This window comes from Sminthopsis crassicaudata, chromosome 1, assembly GCF_048593235.1.
Source record: "Sminthopsis crassicaudata isolate SCR6 chromosome 1, ASM4859323v1, whole genome shotgun sequence".
Lineage (NCBI taxonomy): Eukaryota > Metazoa > Chordata > Mammalia > Dasyuromorphia > Dasyuridae > Sminthopsis > Sminthopsis crassicaudata.
Window position 1 is genome coordinate 199,302,004 of NC_133617.1, and position 21,106 is coordinate 199,323,109.

General features: G+C 34.1%; 1 protein-coding gene across 2 annotated transcripts in view; it reads right to left on the minus strand.

Moving 5' to 3' along the window:
* Positions 1 to 21,106, minus strand: part of CNDP2 (carnosine dipeptidase 2) — a 36,683-nt gene that overhangs the window by 2,644 nt on the left and 12,933 nt on the right. The window contains exons 2-10 of one of the 2 annotated variants that reach the window (XM_074273882.1): positions 20,872 to 20,995; positions 19,920 to 20,063; positions 15,037 to 15,199; positions 12,766 to 12,854; positions 10,127 to 10,327; positions 8,922 to 9,006; positions 6,894 to 7,054; positions 1,502 to 1,666; positions 261 to 402 (exon numbers count right to left, since the gene is read on the minus strand). In XM_074273882.1, coding sequence (XP_074129983.1) covers positions 261 to 402; positions 1,502 to 1,666; positions 6,894 to 7,054; positions 8,922 to 9,006; positions 10,127 to 10,327; positions 12,766 to 12,854; positions 15,037 to 15,199; positions 19,920 to 20,063; positions 20,872 to 20,931 — 1,210 coding nt within the window. In that variant the 5' untranslated portion in view covers positions 20,932 to 20,995. The remainder of the gene's footprint in view (positions 1 to 260; positions 403 to 1,501; positions 1,667 to 6,893; positions 7,055 to 8,921; positions 9,007 to 10,126; positions 10,328 to 12,765; positions 12,855 to 15,036; positions 15,200 to 19,919; positions 20,064 to 20,871; positions 20,996 to 21,106) is intronic. The other variant, XM_074273889.1, reaches the window with a different exon arrangement.

A 21,106-nucleotide genomic window follows, 5' to 3' on the forward strand; every position in this document is an offset into this window, starting at 1 on the left:
TGAAAGCACAGATCTCTGTGGGGGAGGGGAGTAAATATACACACACACACACACACACACACACACACACACACAGAGGAATGACTAAATCAAAAAGTCAGTATATTGGACTTGATTCTAGGTGTGCTATGGACAATTCCTTCTCTAAATTTAAAAAAAAAAAAAAATCACACCATTCTATTCCACTGCTGGCCTGAGATGCTGTGAGTCCACAAGCTCAGGAATTAGTCACGGACAGATTGTGAGGAAATGTTTCTGACCTCTTTTCAAGGCTTTTCTCCCAGCCAAGTAATGAGGATGATTGAAGTCAGACACCCAGGGTTTTCCACCATGGCCCATGTATGCCTTGAACTTGTTGGGGCTCTTCAACTCAGTAAACTTTGCATTCAAGTAACTTATAACCTTTTGCACACATAAACAAAAAAATGAACAGTTAACCATAAACTTGACATCAACTAGGATTAACAATTAAGATCGGGCTTTGACTAGCCTGCTTAATATTGTTCTTCACAGATTTCAGTAATAAATGAATGTCACTAAATTATTAAGTTTATTTCACTAAAAGGCAAAACAGGAATGGATGACTGTATTGACATAAAATTATATTAGTTTTCATAATTTAAATGATGATGTGAATCTTAAATTAGGGCAAAAATGTAATGTTCCTTTATTCTCATTTTTATGGTAAACTCAAGCCAAAATTCTCACTTAATTTAAACTAAGATTTCCAGATAATCTAAAAGGGTGTAGGTGATTACTAAGCATTTACCAGATGTTAAGTGCTACAGATGCTCAGTGGCCCTGACGGCTAATGACGTCAATAGTTCTAAGCATATTCACGTCTCCAATAACCATACTTCTCACAAGACTTATATGTCATCTATTTAACATAAATAACTAGAAAAGAACTGGTGATTACCGTCTTCCAAAATTGTCTGAATAGGAAACCAATGATCACAAATCTTTTGGCTTCACTTTCCACCAAGGAGAATTTATAAAACTTTTGCTTTTCTTATAATGTAATTTCACTATTGACATGTTTGTCTTCACCAAACATAAAATGTGTTACAGCAGAATATGTATTTGGGAACTTTAAAGCTTCACCACAAACCTAGGTTCATTTCAGCGACACAAGGAGAAGCTACATTTCATAAATTTAAGTCCAAACGTACTGACTGAACGGTGAGCAATTATTTGAATGTACTTTACATATAAGAACACATTTATATTGGTTATTTTTGATAACTTTTCATTTTATACAGTACATAAATATTGTGCTCACTCTTGGTAGTTTATAACTATTATTTATTTACTCGTTCATTTCAGTATTCATGACATGTTCCCAATTAATTTCTAATAACTGAGTTTGAGGAAATTAAAGATTGAGACCCTGAAAGCTTAGGTTTAAAGGAAAATACATTGGCAAATTATAAATTGGAATTCTGACTATCAGAAAGTTGGACAACCATATTATTACACAGTGGATTTCATTCCAAAATACCTGTTTTTCGACAATCTCAGGAACCATATTTGGCACCAATCTTATCGAGAACTTCCCAGTCACTTTCCTAGGAATCACAGTTTTAGCTCCTGTTCCAGAGAAGGCTCCTTCAATTCCATGGAGAGAGAGGGATGGGAATCTCCATCTGTGCATTAAAATTTTTTCCTGTAAGAGAAAAACATCCCTAATAGGGTTAATTAAAGAAAGTAACACAATTTCTTGCTTAGGTTTCAAATAATTGCAAATGCTAAGAAAAGCCAGTCACTTGCTTCTAGAGATTGGAAATGAAAAATCAAATACTTGATTGGTGCAATGAGCCTTGTTTCACTTGGTGGCAAATCTGAATTCAGTGCCATCTATGACTGCCATATGACTCTGGAGACAGATTTATAGACAGCATTACCAAGGGTCATATAGTTACTGTATATCCTATAGTTTAATAAAATATGTTATGCCAGACAATATACCTACCTATATTCTACTAAATCACACTGTCTTATTGAAGTGTGGAGGTAACTGAATTCTTGTGGGCTCTGACAAGAAAACATAAGCTCTAGCAGGATCTACCAAGTGGAGAAGGAAAATTATAAACTCAGTTGTGTACTTTGAATTTATCATTAGTGGACTACCCTAAATCTAGAGAGGTAGTTCACCATAATGTTGGGTACCAAGTGATGAATTTTTTTAACTCATGAACCCCATCTAATAAGATGTGACAGGGGTGATCTGCCCTAGATGAAGGCAGAACACAAAGTGAAGGAAAAAAAAAATCACAAATCTTTTGAAGTATTAGAGTTTGGAAACATATATTTTAGTCTGAATATACATTGCTGAAATGAGATTGAGGTTCCCCCCCCCAATAAATCAATAAATTAATCAATAGAAAAGGTAGTTTGGTATAATGGATATAGCAGAAGTTTAAAAGCTAGGATGTCCTGGGTTCAAGTATCATCCCTGACACAAACTGGCCATGTAACTTTGGGCAAGTCAAATTTATAAAGTACAGAAGGTGCTAAATAGCATGGGTAAAAGGGGGTTTCCCTCATCTGAGAATAGCTTACATCAGTGAGATCACGTTAGGTGGATCCTAATCATCAACAAAACCAAATAATTGACAGCTATTTATATTACCATAAATGAAATTCAATTATGTACATAGTGTGTCATATTTATATTGAGCTCCCAATGAGCTTTCTCTGGTCATACTTCTTTTAGATTTGTGGTTACCGTGTACTTTGTTCTTCATTTGCTTGTGTCACTCTGTGTTATTTTATAAATATTAAATAAATATCTAGTGAAAAATGGCAATGTAGCATGAGAATGGGAAGAACCAAGGAGGTAAATTCAGAGAACCTGAGTTCAAAACCTAGTTCTGGAGTTTATTCCTACTGTAATACTTTGAACTAGTCACTACATCCTAAGAGTATTATTTTTTTTTTAATCTCTAAAATGAGGAGCATTTGACTTGATCTCTTATGATTCCTTTCAACTCTAAATGCTGCAATCCTATAAGATTACAAGGAAAAAAGCATGTGTGTGTATGTGTGTATAGAAGGCTGAATTGCATTAGTAGAAGAAGCATCTTAGATCAAGAGTTCCTGATCCTAAAGAAATGATGCATCCAATACATTTCTGGTACATATCCAGAGGAGATAACAATGGTGGCAAAATAATTTATAAACCTAACCATATAAAGATCAACTGGAGAAACTTGAGGAAAAAAAGATTCAGGAAAAACAAGATTAAATATTCAGAATACTAAAGAGTGTCACGTAAAGGAGGGCTGACAACTGTTTTTTTTTTGCCCCAACAGATAGAATAAGATTTAATGGGAAACTAGGCCACTACAGACTTTTAGTCTTACATAAGGAAAAAATTCTTAATTGCAGCTATCCAAAATGGGAACAGATTGCTTCAAGGTGTACTCAGAAAGTTTTTGTCATAACAGGTTTTAAAAAAACACTCACCCCCATCAAGCCTCTATTTGAAGACTGTATTCAATGGGGGTGAGACTCAGCCCCTTCTGATTCAGCAATGCTATAATCAAAAACAAGTTGAAGTTCTGAAGAAGGGGTAGCAGAGAGAAGGGACCATGAGCTAAGCACCATCAGCCTGGGCTTTATTCCTTGATTTTTCAAGATGCAATGCCAAATTTTTATTAAACTAAAGGAAATAATTATCATCATGCCTAGCATTTAGAAAACATTAAAGGTTAAGTGTGGTAACAGTTTTACCAGTAAAAATCTTCTTTCTTCATTTCCAAAATGAGAAAATTAATACTACTAGTTTCATGTATGCACTTTTGGGGAATGGTGGGATTAAAGAGTAGGGAGAAGGGAAGAATTAATGCTTTTTTGAGATACAGGAGCCTTTGACATAATTCACTACAAGCTACTGGCTCACAGAATGTTCATCAGTAAATGACAATTACTTAATGTTTCAATTTCTCTTTATTAGTGAAAACAGATTAATAAAACTATCTCTAGTGGATTTGAGAGATTCTTGAAAAAAAAAAAAAGAGATACTCTTATTATCAGAGTATCTCACTTAACCAGCTATGCAAAAAAAGAAAAAAAAATTGGCATCATGGAATAGAAATTTTATGTTGGCATTGACAGATTTCATATCTGAAATATATAGCAGTCTCAGTCTAATAGAAAATCATTGTATTGATTAAACAAAACTAAATCTTTGCAAAGTCATTAAATTTTAGTCTTAGAATATAGCTTAGAAATCATGTAAGCCAACCCTTTCATATTAGAGTTAGACAGCTGAACTAGAATGGTTGATATTTCCAAAGTTATATGATTGGGATTAAAACCCAGGGCTCCTAACTTTCAAGCCAGTATCTACAATGCCACATTGTCTCTATGATTTATTTTGAAATAGTCTGTTGGCTTTGAAATATTTTTATTATCAAAGTTCTTTCTATTATTATAAATGCAAAGATTCTAGACTAGGTCAGTTTGCCTTTAAAGAAGCTGAGAGACAAACATTAGAAACGAGAAAGTTATGGGCCTGCACCTGTTCTCCAACCAGCTGCCCTGTGCACTACTACGCCAGCTGGCCCTACCATGCTGCTTTTGATCAGACAAACACAGGCTATCGTCCTGCCCGATAGAACTCCTCATCCAACTTCCTCCAGGACCTGAGGCTGGTTTAATTTATATGCCCTTACACACTGGCACCAGCTATGCAAATGCTTGAGTGTCCTATTGAATCCAGTAGTGTATTTGGTACAGTGACTCCTAAAGTTTGAAGACACATGATATGTGTGTCCCTCCTTATTAAAGGATTATGACCACAGACCAAACTGTTATCAGCAACTAACCTATGACCTTGTGACCTCTGAATTCTATCTAATGATGACCTGATTATGCCTGCCTGATGATCAGTGAACTGGTAATCTCCTTTGCTTGCCTGCCATCAGTGCAGTGAGCTGAAGTACTTTTCCATTTGTCTTACTATGTAACTAAACAAAAGACAAAGAAATTGTTGTCCTCCACTTCACTTTCTCCCATTTCCCCACCACCACCACACCAATTTGGATGACAGTGGTTTTAGAATCTGTATTGGATAGGAATAAAACAATCATCATCCATCTTTGTCTCTCTGTGTCTCTCTGTCTCCATCTCCCTCTCTTTCTCTCCCCTCCTTCCCCCAGTCTCTGTCTCTCTCTTCCTTTTCCTCTCTCTCACTCTGTCTCTCTGTCTCTCAATGTACTGTGCAATCATGCATCATGGATATACCTCTGGTAAGGGATGTCATTGGAGAAGTGATTTCAAAAAGTATTTACAATCTGACATGCTATTTAGTCACTACAATACTCTCAAAGGGCAGAAATTGAAACTTTTTTTTATGTTGCCTGCCAAAGGAATGCAATGAAAGAAAAGAAAAATTAACAAGGAATTTTGAAAACTAATGGAAATAATAAAACTGCAACACTATTTTTTAAAAAAGAAAACAAAAATCTGAGTTAAAATTACCAAGCCTGCATTTTACACCTCCTTAAAAGATTGCAGGCAACGAGATTATTTGAATTATGTATCACATTACTGGAGAAACTGTTCAGAAGAAACTTCCCTGTATAGAAAAATCATTAAGGATATAAAAGCCATGCTTTGCTTATTTCTTGAATACATGTAAGAAAATTGTAGATAGAGTATAGATAGAAATTTGTAGATAGAGGAGATACTTTTACTGTACACCCTTGTACAGTAGTGCAGAAAAAAGCATTTTTGAAAGAGTAGCATTTTATACTTTCAAGTTTTATTTTAAAAAAAAGAAGAAGAAAAAAAGAACAAAGAAACCCTTTATTTCATTACATGATTTTTTTTTTTTTTTGGTGGTAGTCAAGAAATAAAAGATCAAAAGAGTCTTTTTGTCTTTTTAAAAAATTTTTCTAATTATTAGAATAAATCTAAAGAAAAGAGAGCGCCTTATTTTTCTTATGGTCAGTTAGTAAAATCAAGTTCTCCCTCTAAGAATGCATGCTGCTCTACCCAGTGTGTGAGAAGGTAAAATATTTTCTATTTTACATAACTTGCTTTTTTGTTGTTTGATTCTTTGCTATTTCTATTAACCCACAGTGTTATTTTTAAAAATGTTATCATAGCAACCTACTTTTAAAAAAGAAAAAACTAAAAGGTTAATATTCTGGAGGCAGAAAGAGATCCTCTGGTCTTGGCCTTAAAAAAAAAAAAAAAAGGACTCAAGGCTCCCTGTTTCTATAAGGATTTGATGTGACTCTAAAGCAAGCACCCAATCTAAAGCAAAAATTGCAGATCAGTAGGGCAAGAGAAAATAAAATTCTGATAAGAAACAAAAAAAATATTTATTAAAATGGGATAAAAGCTCCATAAACCAAGAGTTCAACCTGTTAGCAGAAATAAGCTAGAACTTCAATTTTTAAGCCATCATGGATTACTTCAATTCTGCTTTATCAGTATGAATTAAATACATCTAGAATTAGTTGCTTCCAATACTGTAGATCACAAGGTACAAATAACTTGGAATTACTGACAGCTCAGAGGTTAAGTGACTTATTCATGATAATCTGACCAGTGTCAGAAGCAGGTTCCAAAAAATATCTTAACACTTTAACCTTTGTTCTGGCAGTGAGATGAAACTGTGTGGAGCTATGTGAAAAGCTACTGAAAACTATGCCATGTGCCAAGTCTCTTAACCCTTAATAAAGGATTCTGAAATTGATTAAATACATTGTCTGTTTGTCTCCTGTGACTCAAGACAGTCCCAAGATAAAAACTGTTTGTTTTTCCAGCCCTCTTGGCTTTTTGGCACTCATGAACATAGGTCAGGTCTCAAGATCAGATGGACGATTAAGTTTGTGTCAACAAGATAGAAGTTTCAGCACAGTACTCTGAACCCATACCTTTGAATCATGTAGAAGTGTCTTTGCTCCCACATCTTTTGCATATTCCTCCAAATCAAAGTCAATCTTTTCATATAGCAAAAGTTCCTCATCAGTAACAGGAGCCACTGCTTCATTAATACCAGGGATGAGAATGTGTCCCTTTTTGTCTATCAAGCAGCCTGAAGAAAAATGACACAATATTAAAAACTCTTCATGAACATCCAATACCATACTACAATGCCTGACACATTGTAGACAAGTAATAAATAATTGCTGACTTGAGTACATCACTTTCTAAGTTCTCTGATGTCTCACTGTAGCACAAAGGCAAATATGAATTTGTAAAGACTATATCAATGGAACACAAGCTCTGGACAGCTCCAACCAAGGTGAAAAGACCTTGAGTATGACATAGTAAGAAATGGTCTAGCCTAGCTGAGTTCCAGAAATAATCACCAAATGATGTTGTGTTTTTTTTCCCCCTGGGTTCAGTGATCATTTAGTTATTATCATTTTTTTTTCTTTTTTAAAAATTTAGTTGAATTTAATTTTTAAATTGAAACTTTATTTTCATATACATAGATCAATTTAACATTCCCCTTGAAATAACCTTGTTCCAATTTTTTTTTTCTCCTTCCTTCCCTCCATCCCTTCCCCTAGATGGCAAGTAATGCAATATGTGTTAAATGTTAAACATGTACAATTCTTCTATACATATATCCACAATTATCATGCTGTACAAGAAAAAAAAATTATAAAAGTTTTAACCACAGGAACTTATAAAAGAGGGCAGCTGAGAGATACAGTGGATACTGTTCCAGGCTAGAATCAGAAAGACTCTTGATGATTTCAAATCAGGCCTCAAACCCTGGGCAACTCATTTAATCCTGTTTGCCTCGTTTCCTCAACTGTAAAATAAACTGGAGGAAGAGATGGCAAACCGATCCAATATCTTTGCCAAAAACAAAACAAAACAAAACAAAACAAAAACAACCTAAATGTGATTATAAAGAATCAGACATGACTAAAAAGTAACAACAACTTATAAAAACATCTCCTAAGGTAGATAAGGTTTGTATCCTGCATGAGGAGAGAGTACCCTTCATGGATAAAGTTAGGTTTTTTTGAAGTATGTATGTGTGTGTGTGTGTATGTATGAATATATACACACGATATACATACACATATGTACATATATGTATATATATATACAGCATAAATCATTATATACAACAATATATATTTATTATAAAAATCCTTAGGAATCATTCTATTCAGAGAATAGAGAGTGAGAGGGGAAAAGAATTCACAGTATTGAAGGACTAAGAGAAGATGTGACATGGTTAATCCAGAATGAGTCTTGATGTTAACACTGCACAGAGAACAACAGAAATGACAATACAAGAGTCCAATATACTTCAGGCTTTTTTCAAAAAAGAAAACTCTATGTTTTACAGAGACCATGGTAGTGATAAATAACTTGTAGTTCTATAAGCTAAGTTTCCTTACTCTGCTGTTCCAATAGCAAACCCTCACTTTTAATAGCCATAAAAGGCCTGCATAAAAGTTTACTAAGATTATGTGAAAATGTAATATAGTTAGAAGAAATGCACATGTTTAACATATATTGGATTACTTGCTATCTAGGGGAAGGGGCTAATGAGGGGGAGAAAGAGTAAAATTCGGAACACAAGGTTTTGGCAAGGGTGAATGTTGAAAACTATCTTTGCATGTATTTTAAAATTATAAAGCTATTATTAAAAAAAAGAAATTTAATACAGTTGAATTGAGCTAATTTGGTGAACCAAGGTACACATGTAAGCACATTCTTGGCAAATTTTCAATAGTGTATACAAATAAATCACTGGTGTATTTCATTTAAAACTTTTTCCTCCAAAACAATAAATATTCCTTGAGTATTTACCACATTTAAGAAACTTAAAATGAAATGTTTAAAATGGATTATTCTAGTCAAAATAATTTCAACTTCAATGTAAATAAGTGATTGGTTACATTTTATTAATATCCCTTGGTCACTGGGCTTACCCATCAGAGCAATGAGATCTGACATGGCTTCGTGCACCGAACCACCATACACACCAGAATGAAGATCTTTGTCAGAGGATTCCACCTAATTTGAAACAAGCATATTCTTACTTTGATGCTTGGTGGGGGAACTTTTAAAAAGGTGGGTAGAAACTATATTTGTTCATGAATAAAAACTGCTCTCCCCAGTGTAATGTCATGAATTCCTCAAATTATGAAGCTTTAGTGGGACCTGAAAACTAAAGACACAAAAATCTGAAAGATATCATTAAATATTATTCAAGGACGCTTCTGTTTACTTTTCAACTTCCCTGGCAGACAGAGGGATTCAGTTTCATAAATATGATGTCTATATTTGCTAAGGGACAATACTAAGATTTATACTAACACTTCAATTACCCTGCATAGAAAATGAACAGTTCTACATCAGTTTATGTTTTTTGGGGAAATTTTGTTATGCCTTTAAATGACATAATAGATTTTTGGTGAAAATTTAAGATTATATGCTTTCCTACCTTTATGTGTTAAACAGAATTTGATCTTTTCTGGACAATTTAGCATCATTTAAGAATAGACATTCATCTGATAGAAAGTTTTCCAATATTATGCTATGATAATTTATGCCCAGGATGGCTATTCTTATATCAAAAAGTTGTTCTTGCTTTTTTCTGTTTACTCATAAAGAAATTTTTTTGTTCCAATTTAGTGATGAGAATTCATGACCCTGCTGCCATTCTTATGTATGCCATTCCTTCAGTTGCCTGCTAAGCTCTTCTCTGCTTCTTTTTTGCCTTTCTTTACTGCATGTCTTGTCCATTTTCCCTCGCAGCAGCAGAGGGTCTCCAGCCAGGGAGAATGAGGCTGGCCTCTATGTTGGTGAATTTCATCCTTTATCCTACATTAGGAAAAAACCTCTGGCTTTCAGGCTATTTTCTTTTTTGTTGTCAGAGATGATTAACTATGTCTTTTTTAACCTATGGTTTCCTTCCTGTTTTGGATAGCTGATGCAGCCAAAAGCTTGGCCTCTGTACAACAGAGATATCCAGGACATGAGTACAGTACAATAGTTGTGTGCCCAGAGGGACAAACTGGTTAAATTTATAATCATGACACTATCATATCAAATACATGCATTTTTCTTAATCACATGGGGGAAACAGGAGAGGTGGTCAAAGGGTTAGAAAAAATGAAACTCAGAAGCCTACCTCTATAAAAAAGTAGCAAATTCCTCTGAGGCCATATGTAATACAGGGCTTCTTTTTCCCTAACCAGTAGTTGTCAGAGATACAAACATAATCCACGTCTTTGAAGAAAGTATCTTTCTTGGAGAAAATCAAGTCATCCAGGCCTTCAGAACCAGATTCCTCCATTCCTTCTAGACAAAATTTGACATTGACTGGGATATCCTTTGGAAATAAAATAAGAAATCTTAGTAAATTATCCAATTTCTATTTTTACAGTGTTAAGAGCATTATAGAGAAAAATATGTTTCAAACCCACAAATTTTTATAACTCATGCTTTTGTATATATATATATATATTTTTTTTTTTTTTTCCCTGCGACTGGGGTTAAGTGACTTGCCCAGGGTCACACAGCTAGGAAGTGTTAAGTGTCTGAGACCAGATTTGAACTTGGGTCCTCCTGAATTCAGGGCTGGTGCTCTATCCACTGCGCCACCTAACTGCCCCCTAACATGAAAGCCTCCCCCTTTTTAAAATTTATTTTTATTTATTTATTTTTGCTTTTGTATATTTAAAAGAGATCTTGTAGAATGACATAAAAATCAGATTTTCTAGGAGAGTTAATAAAAGAAGAAACTAAATATAGTACAAAATTTATAAAAAGAGTATCTTTTTCAGATGATATCCCAATTTTGTTTCAGAAAATATAGTTACCATATCCACAACTGGTGCCAGAATTACTTATAAATGTATCCTTGTCCTGATAAATTCAATCAAGAGAGAAATGTTTCCTGTATGGTATTTTTAAAAATATTCTTTTATTCTGAATTTAACAAACACCAAACAAAATAAACATCTACATATATACAATATAACAGAAGAGGTCTGCACATGAAACGGCAAGTATAGCTTGCTTTCCTTTCCAAAACAAATACAAATTCAGCCTGAAGTTTTCAAAGCTATCCTTATACAACTCATTTCTTTAAAAAAAAAAAAAAAATGGTAAACTGATTTGTCCTTTGCAGTATCAGTCACTCTTAATTCAGTCAAAAATAGGTAAAATTACTTCCTTTAATTTACAACTCTCCCCTTGCTAAACATGCATTTATCTAAAAACTTGCTGCTAAAAAGATCAATAATACTATGAAACATCACCTTACTTGTGTGTAGTCCCTTACAATTTTAATAATAGCTTCACATAATTTCAAATAATTCACCAACAAATCTTGTGAGACACGCAGGAAAAAGTCAGAAAGCTGTAGAGCATTATTTTTCTGACTAGGCCAATCCTCTATTAAGTACCTAATATAAACAAAGCATCATTCTAGATACTAGAAATACGGAGGAAAAAAAAAAAAACTTGAAAATAATATTTGTTTTCAAGGAACTAACATTCTTTACAACATTATTTTGATCTTAGTTGTCACTCAAAATATTACAAGTATGCTTAAATTTAAGAAAATACAATGCCCATATAACTAGCCTTCAAAACAGACAAATTAATGGGTTTATATTTTTATTACAGAAGAAGTTACTACAGGGCTTCTGCAGGTTCGGTTTACTTAATTTATGATTATAAACAGCAGAGAGCCAAAAGCTCTGTGTGAAAACAATGGGAATTCCTTTCATTCTTTCATAAGTTAGACTATATGACTACTGAAATCCTTTTTTCTCAAATTCTGTAATTCTAAAATGAGGACCCTTACTTAGTCTTCTCCTTTGTCAAGCTGCTTAACTTCTCAAGGACTCAGCTTCCTAATCTTAATAGGGAGTAGAATTACATGATCTCCAAATTTCCCAGTAGGTTTAAAATTCTACAGCTCACAAAAATTATTTGCTTAAATTTTCAATACCAGCTACATGAATGATACAAAAAAATCTGAATAAGGAGATAAAGAGATTTGTATTCTAGTCCCATTTATTCCAATAAATAAGCATGTAGTCTTAGTAAGTTTATTTTCTTTGAGCCTTAGATTTCACATTTATAAATAAAAGAATGAGAAAAGATGATCTTTAAAGTTCCTTCCAGTTCTAACATCCTAGGATTCTATGATTCTCTAAGTAGTAGCAAATAATATTAGGCAGCTAGGTGGTGCAGTGGAAGGAGTCAGAAATACTCATTTTCTTGAATTGTACAAATCTGGTCTCAGACACTTATTAATTATTTGATCCTGGGCAAGTCAGTTAACCCTTTTTGCTTCAGTTTCCTCAACCCCTTCAGTATCTTTGCCCAAAAAACCCTAAATGGGGTCATAAGGAGCCAGACATAACTGAAAAATGAACTAAACCACAACAGCAAGTAATACTGATTTGGCAGAAGGCACCAAAAAGCCAAGTAACTCATTCAATGCCAAATAGTACATAGCAATTTCTTGCAAATTACTAGAACCATAAGAATATTCTGTGACTTATAATTCAATATTGTATGCTACACTCTTGTTGGCTCTTTAGTATTATCAGTTCTGAGCCACAGTAAAAGATTAACTTTAACTCAAAGTTAATGAGAGAGGAGCATAGTCATCTGAGTTAGTGCTGATACCTAGAATTGTGTTTCAAACTCCAAGGACTCAGTCCTTACTAGGAATTTTATAGTGAGAAAGATTATTCACTGCTCAGATAGGAAGCAAGGTGCACTTGGCAAAATGGGATATGGTTGACATACCTGGTTTATTTGTTGAAAAGCTTCGAGGGCATTTAGCCAGCCAAGTACTGGTCCCTTGTCATCAGTTGCACCTCTTCCATACAGCTTTCCTAGAAGAGGCATCATCAAATTTGTGGGGAGTCATGATTGCAATGACTGAAGGGAAAGTGCAAGTAAACACCTAATATCTTGACTTTTGAATTCTGACAACCTTTCTTCTCTGATTCAGAAGCTGTAATTTCATCCCCAAAGGAAAACATCCCTATTCTGAGCTATCATTAACAAGGGACTGTCTAGCTAGGCTATCTATGGGCATGTCAGATGACTATAATTAGGGCCTCTAGCTGACAGCAGGTACAGAACTGATTAATGTTGTTGGACAAAAGGACAAACCCTTTCTTCTGCACAAGGCTAATGCACAATCCACCTCTTATAAGACCATTTCTTTTCTGCCTTCTCCTTCTCCCTTAGCACAGCACACTTTCACATGGAAGACACTGACACTTTGTGAAATGAACATCAGGTAGAAATGGCAAATGTTTATAGTAGTCACTATGTGAATACATCAAAATGCAACTTGAGATCTTTCAAGGACCATATTACTTTAATTAATGTGATTAACAAGCACATTATTAATAAATCTGTAATGTCCATCTTTTTTCTCCACACTTGTTTCTTTTAGAACTATCCATTTAGATGTGCATCTGGCTAAAGGATGTCAGACAATCTGATAGGCTGATTGAGATAGAAGTGGAAGTTCTGCTTTAATACCAGTGGTCAGTCACAAGTTTATGACTGCTTCTCTGTCTGAAAGATCAAACTTAGCTATCTATAATTTCAGCAGAACTGCTTCCGTTCAGAACATGTATTGGATGCTGACATGGCTCTCTTTAGCGTGGATCTAACCATTACTAAAACCACAGCTAATATTTGGTCTTGAGCTGAAACAATGTGGCAAGGTAGAAAATAAGCTGGATTTAGAGACAGAAAACCTGGGTTTAAATCTTGTCTCTGCTACCTGTTTTCTCTATGCAGTTTAGTCAAATACCTTAGCCTCTCTGGGCATAATCTGTAAAAGAAGGTACTGGACAATGGGACCTGTGAGATCCCTTCTAGCTCTAAACTTGTGATCCTATGAAATTGGCTAATATACCTCCCATAGTTTCATTCTCTACAGGGCTGACACAGGTACAACCTGTTTACCAAATCAGGCTGGGGGCTAACAGATGGATAGATGTTGTGAGAAGAGTAACTAAGGTGCTCTTAAGAACTAGACCAGGGCTACCTACACACACCAATGCTTCTGTTATATTTTAGTATGGTTCTACTTTCACTTTGTTAGTCCTTTTATTTCTCCGCTGTTAAAAATCACTACAAGTTGATTTACCCATTGCCAGTAAGCAGAAGGGAAGAGGAGCAATTGGAAAATACCTCCTAATGTAGAAGTATTCCAAAGGGTCTATATGAGCAGAGTGAGGGTCCAAGATCTTTATAATTATAATCCTTCTTTACTGATTGTACTGTCTTCCAATCCCATCTCAGTTCCTTAGGCTCTATACATTCTTTATCTACTCAACTTAAAGCCCATAAGACATCTTCTAATGGCTTAAAACCAGGGGAAGCACCCACCATTCAGCAAGGAAGGAGAAGGAGAAATCATTTGCTCCTAGAATCTCAAGCTGAAACATGGAGATGTTGTGGTTAAGACTCCAAATTTCAGATTTCCTACAAGTTAAATAAGTTTTTGTGAACTATTCTAAGAATGCAACCATCATGTATAAATAACATAATAGCTGGCCAGCACATAGTGCTCTAAGGTTTGCAAAGCACTTTATAAGTGTTATCTCATTTTATTCTAACAAGTGTGGGAGATAGATGCCACTTTACTGATGAGGGAACTGAGGCAGACAGAGGTTTAGTGTCTTGTTTAAGGTCACATAGTTAGTAAATCCTTGAATTCAGATAGAACTCAGGGCTTTCTTATTGCTGGCTAGCACTTTATCCACTGTATCATTTGGCTGCTAGATTCATATTTTCTATGAAAACATGGGTTCCAAAATCCAAGTGACTAATTTACAAACTAATTTTTAGAAGAAACTATTTGCTAGTTCTTGACTGGGGACTACCCAAAGTGTAGGCCTACACTAAAGATGAAAGCTAAATTATATTTAATAGTTTGCCAAAATTAAAATTTTTGAATGTTTCCTTTGGTTTTAATAAAGAAACTTTTTTTTTTAACCTCAAAACTAAACAAATTAAAAAAAAAAAAAAAAGATTCTCATTCTTCCTTACCATCTCTTTCTACCAATGTGAAGGGCTCACTGTCCCAGCCATCCTCAAGAGCTGCTGGTTGTACATCCAGATGACCATAGACACATACAGTCTTCTTTTGGGGATCTGAGCCCAATGTGCCAAGTAAAATAGGAGGAAGAGGTATTTCTGAGCCATCATGAAGCTAAGAGTCAAAAAGGAAATAATCATATCATTTTGCTTCTGGTATTCAAAAGACATTAAAACAAAATTATTGTTTAAAGAATATTTTGTAATAATTGTATGTTAGAGTTTTCATACTGAATAGCTTCCAATCTTTAGATTTTCTTTAAAAAATGTGTATTAAACTATGTAAAATGGTCAAGAACAATTGTTCAACAAATCTAAGCTAATGCTCAAAAATTAATTTTCTTAGACCAAAATTAATGAAAGCTGGCTACAAGCATACACTACCTAGCTCAATTAGTTTGATAGTACTAGAATACAAACCAATTAACACAGTTCAGTCCATAAGTAAAATCACCTCAAAGTCTTTGAGATTTAGAGGGAAGATCTCTTTTATGTTGAATTAGCACAGGCCATTTTCAAAGACTGAGGCAAATACCATATTTGGCTAACAAGGTCTAACAAGATTAGATTTGACAATCATTTATTAAGTATCAGTTTGAAAAACACTGTGCTAAATGGTAGTGATGGTAAGTAACACAGAGGGAAAAAAAAAAACCCAAAACAATCCATTCTTGCCCTCAAGGAGCTTCTACTTGATGGGGGGAAGGGAGGGGAGGGAGGGAAGAGAACCACTTATGCAAATAAAAAATGAACAAAATAAGTGAAAATAAATGAGAGGAGTAGGCAGGAGGTTAACATTTAGAGAAATCAAGAAAAACTTTGTGTGGATGACAGCATTTGAACTAGAAAAGAGGGTATTCCAGGAGACAACCTATACAAAAGCACAGAGGTAAGGAACTAAATACCACCATGCAGAGAAAAAAGCAGGCAGGCCAGTCTGGATAGAATAAAGGGTGTGAGAGAAAAATTAATCTGAAATTGTTCTAAAAAGACAGGCTGGAACTGGAATACAAAGAGCGAGAAATGTTGAAGTTCATATTTTAACTTGGAGGCAAATGGAAGTCAGTGAAGTTTCTTGAGCATGACAGACATGATCAGATCTGAGATTTTGGAGTGTCAATATGGCAGCTAGATGGAATATGGATTAGAGAGGGGAGACACTAGATGTAGTGAGACCAAAAAAAAAAAAATGGTAATAATCCAAATAAGGCTTATTGATAGCTTATGAGCAGAGAGGAAGGGACAAATCCAAAAGGTGATGTGGAGATAAGAATTGACAAATTTGACAACGAAGTGGATAAAATGGAGGCTAATGGAGAAGGAAAAATTAAGAATGACTAAACTGACAAATCTGGAGGACCAGAAGGATAATAGTACCTTCAACAAAATTGAAGTTGGGGGGAAAAGATAAATTTTGAGGAAAAGGTAAACATGTTCCATTTTTGAATAGTTAGAAATATCCATATACATGACATATACATGGAGCCAGATACCCATCTATGTGTATAAACTGGAACTCATGAGAGAGAATGATGAGCAGATTTGGAAAACATCTGCATAGAGGTGCTAACTGGACTCCACAGGAGGTACTACTAAGAGAATATAGAATATAGAAGAGAGCCCAGAACAGAGGATTTTACACACACATAGGACTCAGGATTAAGATCTAGACAAGGAGATTGAGAAAAAAATAGTATAATAGGCAGAAAGAGAACTGAGCATAGCAGCAGCATGAAAATCCAGGGGGGGGAAAATGACAAGAAGAATGGATGGTAAATGGTGTCAAATGCTGCAAAGAAATCAAGAGTGAGTAGCACTGACAAAAAAGTTCATTGGTGACCTGAGAAAGAAGTCTCAGAGTCTTGGGATCACAAGCCCAGATTGCAAGAGACTGAAGACTTCAGAATAGGGAAGTAGAAGTAATAAGCAAAGAAAGGTTTTTGTTCTAAGAATTTGTCTATGAAAGGAAGCTATGTAACAGGAGCTCTTGAAGTCTGGAATAAATCAAAACATATCTGTAAATAGGAGGGAAAAAAGTAGAGAAAAGAAATTGAAAATTAGAGAGGTGAATTATTAAAGGCCATAAAGACACAAGCAGAGCTATTTGCCCTATTAAGGATCATCTCCTCAGAGACTGGATCAAAGGAGATGATGGAGGAAAATGATGAAGAGATAAGAGGATCATTGAACAACACTATTTATATGAATTTCTGCTGTAGAAAGATAATTTGCAAGAGCTTCCATATTCCTTTATCCCATTTTCAGTGATATTTTCAATACATGAGTAAATAATTTTAATAAAAATTGCAAAGATGATAAAATAGGTATATACGGATATATTTTATATTTGTGGAGTTGTTGAGTACTCTCAAGTTCTTTATTGAGTATCATTACCAGCTGAAATTCTAATTGCTTGTTATTTCCATATGCTATCTTGAAATGTATCATCATTCAGTATTCTCCAAACTATATTGTTTCCAATATGAATTTCTTCTATGTATACTTGATTTGGTCCACATCCCTTCCTTATTCACCTTTATCAAATGGCCACAAACTAAATTCAGATCATCAACCCTCACATCTAACTATTATGACTAGTTTAATTGGTCTTCCTACTTCTAGTCTCTCCCTCCACTAATCAAACAAATCAATTTATAGTACTGTCTCTGAAAGTGCCCAAAATGGTATTCTTCATGTCTGACCATGCCATGTCATTCCTAGTCAAGAAGCTGCAGTAAGATAATATGTCCACTCTTCTATTTAGATTTTTTTTTAACAATCTCATTCGAGTTTACTTTTTTAGGTTTACTGAATATTATTCTTTAGGTACTTTATATTTCAGTCAAACTGGCCTATTAGACATTTCCTCTTGTACATGACATTCATTCAGTCTTCTCTTGTTAGGCCTTTGAATGGGTTATCATCCATGCTTGGCATATTCCCTTCCTTACTTCTGCTTTGTGGAATTCTAAGCTTCCCAATTTCTTCCTGGTATTAGTGTCTGTATTTTTAAAAACTGTTTAATTTGTCCAAAAATTCATTTCATAGTACTATATAGTCAAGCTACTGGTAATGAATGAGAGCTTCTCTTAGTCTGAGGTTTGGAAAACAGATACTGTTTTTTTTGGTCAGCATTACAGTCAACAGAAATAGAGAATTGACTGAAAAGGACTCCAGAAGACATATATAGTCCAATCCATCTCTGAGAAAGCATTTCTTCTACAACATCCCTGAGAAATCTTCATCCAGCCTTGGTTTTATGTTTTTGTCTTGTTTTGTTTTTTAGTGAAAGTGAGTTCAGAGAGGAACTGAGATGATTTTGGATGAAATAATCCTAAGGTAAATACTAGGTTTATCAACCAGATAGAAAAACCATAGGATTCAGGGTTAGAGAGAAGTCAGAAAAGAAATGGAACAGAACTGAGAACTAGGTTAAAGCACACAGTAAGCTTATAATAAACTAGAAAAATTTCCCTTCTCCTCCCCTGGGACAGAGCCCCAGGTAAAGCATGTAACTGCCAAAGAGATAAGATCAGAGAATTTATTTAGATTTTTTTCCAATTACCAATATAGTTTCCATTAAGTTGCACCAACCTAAATGATCTCCTTTCAACTAAGAAATTTGAACATCGTAATTGGATGAACAAATTATAGAACAAACTAAGATTGAAACCAAAGAACCTAACTAATTACACAACTACTTTCAAAAGAAGAGAATATTTTATTATAAACTTTAAGAATAGGCACAATGTATGAAGATGTGTTAAAAGATTGAAAAAAATTAAAAAAAAAAAACCCAACTGGTAGGATACATCCTGATTCACACTGTGTTCTGTGAAACCATATAATTCAATTATTTAATGAATAGGAAAAGAAATAATCTAAGTGAATCCTTCATTAAATGTAATTCAGAGAAAAATAATTTATTAAAAAAACTTGTTCTTAGGGACAAAATCAGAAATTAAAATCTGTTGCTACTGACTGTGAGTTTTGCTAAGATGATAGGGGATAAGTCCAGCTTTCATTTCTGAAAGATGAGAAGAAAAAACCTTCTGAATTTCTGCCAGGCAAATCTCAACTATTTCCTTAAAAGGAATAGGGAAGCTATTATGTAGTAAATTGTAGCTCACATTTATATAGGACTTTCATTTATAAAGTGCTGACCTCATAATAATTCTGTTAAGTATTATAAGTACCATCATCCCTTTTTAGTGATAAGGAAACCCAAACCCAAACAATAAAATGTATTGCCCAAAGTCACAATAAAGCTGGGTCTGTAGCTCACATCTCCTGAATTAGTTCAGAGTTCTTTTTACTATGTTAGTCTTCAGTATTTCCACTATCTCAAATACTGAATACAATAACAACTGGTCCCTACCATCAACCAAAAGTATCATAAATATGAAAACCAATACTGCTTTTGCTGGAGCAAAATGAAACAACATGAAAGGTCTACCATTACTAAATCAGAAGACCTTGGTTTAAATTCTGTTTCTGATGGCATATTGCCCATATCATCTTGGAGAAGCACTCTAACCTCTCTAAGGTTAGTTTCTTCATCTGTCAAGTAAAGATTGTGTGCAATAGCCTCTGAGGACTCATGAACCCAAAGGAGTAGAGGAATACAAATTTAGCAATAGTTCTCCACCAGAAGGTTTAAGAGCATGTCACCTTCTAAGAATCCCTCAATTTAAATTCAATTGTTTGTGCTTTCTTTTTTTTTTAATTAATTTTTATAATTATAACTTTTTTTTTTACAGTACATATGCATAGGTAATTTTTTAAATTGTTTATGCTTTCAAGAAAATCTTTTATGCACACTGTTACAATCATACCTTTTGTTTCCCAATGTCTATCAGATCAGTTGTGCCACCTAGCTGTCTTATGTTTGCAGCTGCAACTTCCATCATTTGCTTGATTTCATTTCTTTTCTCTGGCCATGCAGAAACACTCTGGATTGCCACCCATTCTGCAAGTTTCTGTTTGCGGATAACAAAAAAGCATGGATTTTGTAATGCTATTTCACAAGACAAGCACAGTATCAAAAGTCTACAATATTTAATATCAAAGTTAACAATGAAAGTCAAATAAAAACTGTTTCTTTTTAACCAAGTTAAATAGAAGAATCAATAGCTATTGTTTTATCTTCTGTGCTTAAAATGACCACAATGTATAGTATATAAGATATATATAGTACATATAGATATATAAGCATAAGTAAGAGATACTGAAAACACTTTTCAGTTCTGAAATAATTCCATCTTTTTTTTTTTTTTTTTTTATCAATTCCATCCTCTAAAACCCAATTCTCTAAAGTGCCAACTTGTTAACAAAGAAGGTTTCCTATTAACCTTTATCCCATTAGAAGCTCCAGCTCTAAAATTCTATAATTTTGTCATCTAAACTCAGGAACAAATTTCATAAAATCAACTCTCTTTTCACTAAATGGTGATTGAAAATCTTGGAGCCAAAGCTTCAGTAGATTCATAATTAACAAGTACATAGCTTCTAAAATGAGTCATATGAAGGATCCTAAACTAAAAAGGTTAACAGGTATGTCAGTACTTGTTTCTTACATATTAGCTTCAGTGTCTATAGAAATAATGCTGAATATTTTCTGTCAAGTTAAAAGGAAGAAATCATTATAAAAAAGAGCAATATAAATTTCAGACAAATCTAAAAGTAGATTTTTACAAGTATCATACAAATTGTCTTATTAGGATGATATACACACTTCATGGGAAGGTTTTAAAAAAAGTTTTAATGTAAATTTTAAAAGTTTCTTACCTTTATGTATCGATCCTGGTGTTTATCAATATGATTAAAAAGTTCAGTGAGGATAGGCATTTTCTGACTCAATGAATGATTTTGGAAACTCTGAGAAGAAAAGATTGTGTCCAAAGCTTGAAATCTGTAACAGTAACAAAGACTACGTGGTCTGAAGGCACAGATATCTTAACCTAAGATTTCTGACTCCACCCTCCAAGGAAAGGATTACAAAAGCCAAATCACAAGAACATGA